Source organism: Notothenia coriiceps, unplaced genomic scaffold (genome assembly GCF_000735185.1).
Source record: "Notothenia coriiceps isolate Sejong01 unplaced genomic scaffold, NC01 NC01_scaffold00026537, whole genome shotgun sequence".
NCBI lineage: Eukaryota > Metazoa > Chordata > Actinopteri > Perciformes > Nototheniidae > Notothenia > Notothenia coriiceps.
In genome coordinates, this window is record NW_011359238.1 from 26,351 (window position 1) to 28,827 (window position 2,477).

Consider the following 2,477-nt stretch of genomic DNA (forward strand, 5'->3'; position numbering starts at 1 on the left):
TTCTTGAAAATTGCAAAATGCATCATATTTCATCCCGTAATAACACAAACATTTGTCAACATGTTTTCCAATGATAATTCACTTTGACACGGCGGAATACGGTGGCCGACACGGGCAATAACGTTACAACGACCCAAAACACTACCATTAGGAGAAGCTCGCTGCAAATCCAAAAACAATGCAACTAAAAATAGTTGTTGTTGCAAGAAGCTCAAAACATAACGGAAACGGGGAAACAAAAAAGTGATGCACACAGCTGGGACAACTTGTTGACGTTCTGATAGGGCCGCTCAATCGTATTTTAATCGCAATTACGATTTTGGATTGCAACAATTATGAAAACAACATAATCGAAATAAAACGATTATTTTTTAAGTTTAATTTAATTTCTTTCTTTTTTTTCCTTTTCTATTGTTTTTTCAGTTGAATTATACTTAAAGTTCAGGCTAAACAACTGTTAAAAACATACTGTTCAACATTTTTTTTTCAATAAATGGATGTTTTCAAAGTAAATGGATAGTCGTTTTTAATAATCGTGATATCAATTATTGACCCAAATAATCGAGATGCAGATAAATGCAGCCCGTTTCTCCTTTTGTAAGTGTTTGGGCCGTTGTAGTGCGTTGCCTTGCGTTAATGTCAGTTTGACATTAGAAGATCATAAACAACGGGGTCAGAAGCATCACTACAGGAGATTCAACATGTTATACACACAGTTCCTTTCAGTAGTAATCTTAAAATGCAATTGGTTGAACTTTAAACTTTCAAAGAAAAGAGTTCATCCACCTCTTTTATCGTCCAGCAGCATGCATGGTTGCTGGTTATCAGCTGTTGCGTTACAGGTTTGTTTACAGTATTGACTCTGACAGTCAGAACATATAATATGACTCAGATGCATGACGACGTATTTGCACGGAGAACAAAGTCTAGCAACAAGGAAAAACTACAGACCAGGAATATCAATCACTGTGTCATTGCTACACTTAGACTCATTTTTCAAATAATGCTCCGTTATGCTTCCGTCCTCCTCCTGAAACTGCAGCCTCACTGTAAGTGGAGAGCACTTGTCCACTTTGCAATTGACAATCACAGTGTCCCCGGAAGCTTGTACTCTACATCTACTGAGATCAGTTGTAGCATCTCTAGACACCTCACAAACCAACTGGTCCTTGTCTATGGACACGACTGCCCGTCTTCTCAGGAAGCCAGGGCTAGAGCAGAGCATCCTGTCGAGCATCTCCACATCTCGGCCATTTCTCAGCACCCAGTCGTGCAGATACCACATGTGACAGTCGCATTTCCAAGGGTTCCCGTGCAGTCTCACCGTGTGCTGTATGACAAAAGGGTCCAACAGGCCCAGTGGAAGAGATTCCAGCTGGTTGTCGGACAGGTAGAGCTGCTGAATCAGCAACTGGTCCTCAAACAGATTGGCGTCCACCCTGCTCAGGTTGTTCTTATTGAGGTGGATCGCCTTGATGCTGAAAAGTTCATTAAAGACCATTTCTGGTAGCAGGGTGAGCTGGTTTTCAGACAGGTCTAGATTCTCCAGGGCTGTAACATTTCTAAAAGTGTCCTCAGGAAGGTCGGAGAGCTGGTTTGAGGACAAGATAAAGTCAGTAAGAGACGTCAAACTGCTCAGAGAGGACAACGTGGTCAACATGTTGCCTTTAAGGTTCAGTTCCTTCAAATTTGGGGCGTTGAATCCAAACAATTTACCACTGAAGCTCGTGAGAAGGTTCCCTCTGAGGTTCAGGACCTTCAGCTTGGTTAATACGGAGAAGCTATCATCAGCGAGTTCTGATATGTTGTTTCCTTCCAAGTGAAGCTCTTCCAGCTTTGAAAAATTGTGGAACAAGTCAGATGTGAGATTGCTTATGAGGTTGTTGTTCAGTTTCAGGATCTCCAGTTTGGCCGGGCCAGAAAAAGTTTCCCTTTTCACGTCTTGAATCTTATTCTGGGACAGATCCAAGACCCGTAGATTGTGGAGGTGAAGCAGAAGGAATGCAGGCAGATTTGATATGACGTTGCCCTTCATCTGCAGAGTTTCTAGCTTTTTCAGAGAGTCGAACATGCCAGGGAGCACGGTCTTGAACATGTTGAAGTTGAGCATCAGTTTAGTCAGGTTTCCCTGCTCGGAAAAAGTTCCCAGATATAAATACTCTAGCCAGGGGTTCCCGCTGATCTCCAGCTCCTGCAGCTCACTCAGATGCTCGAAAGCCTGAGAGTGAATACTGCGCAGGGCATTACTGAGGAAGACGAGTTTGGTGAGTTGGGGGCTCTCCTTTAAAGTTTGGGCAAACAGGTACGATACTGTTGATCTGATCACGATAAACTCCTTGACTTGCCTGGACATGTTCTTCGGTAAAGACGACATCCGTTCTTCAGCACACAGGATTTGGACTGAAGTGAAACACTGGCAGTTATACGGACACGAGGTTTGTAACTGTGTGTTGCTTTTGTGGCAGAGAAGCAGCACC

At 43.0% G+C, this 2,477-nt stretch overlaps 1 protein-coding gene across 1 annotated transcript; it reads right to left on the reverse strand.

The window, feature by feature from the left end:
* Window positions 1–815: 815 nt before the first annotated feature.
* On the reverse strand, window positions 816–2,244 carry LOC104957208 (carboxypeptidase N subunit 2-like). Its single transcript, XM_010784815.1, has 2 exons — window positions 2,233–2,244; window positions 816–2,128 (listed from the first exon to the last, which is right to left on the reverse strand). The coding sequence occupies exons 1-2, from the start codon at window positions 2,242–2,244 to the stop codon at window positions 944–946; spliced, it is 1,197 nt and encodes a 398-aa protein (XP_010783117.1). The 3' UTR covers window positions 816–943.
* Between the last annotated feature and the right edge of the window lie 233 nt (window positions 2,245–2,477).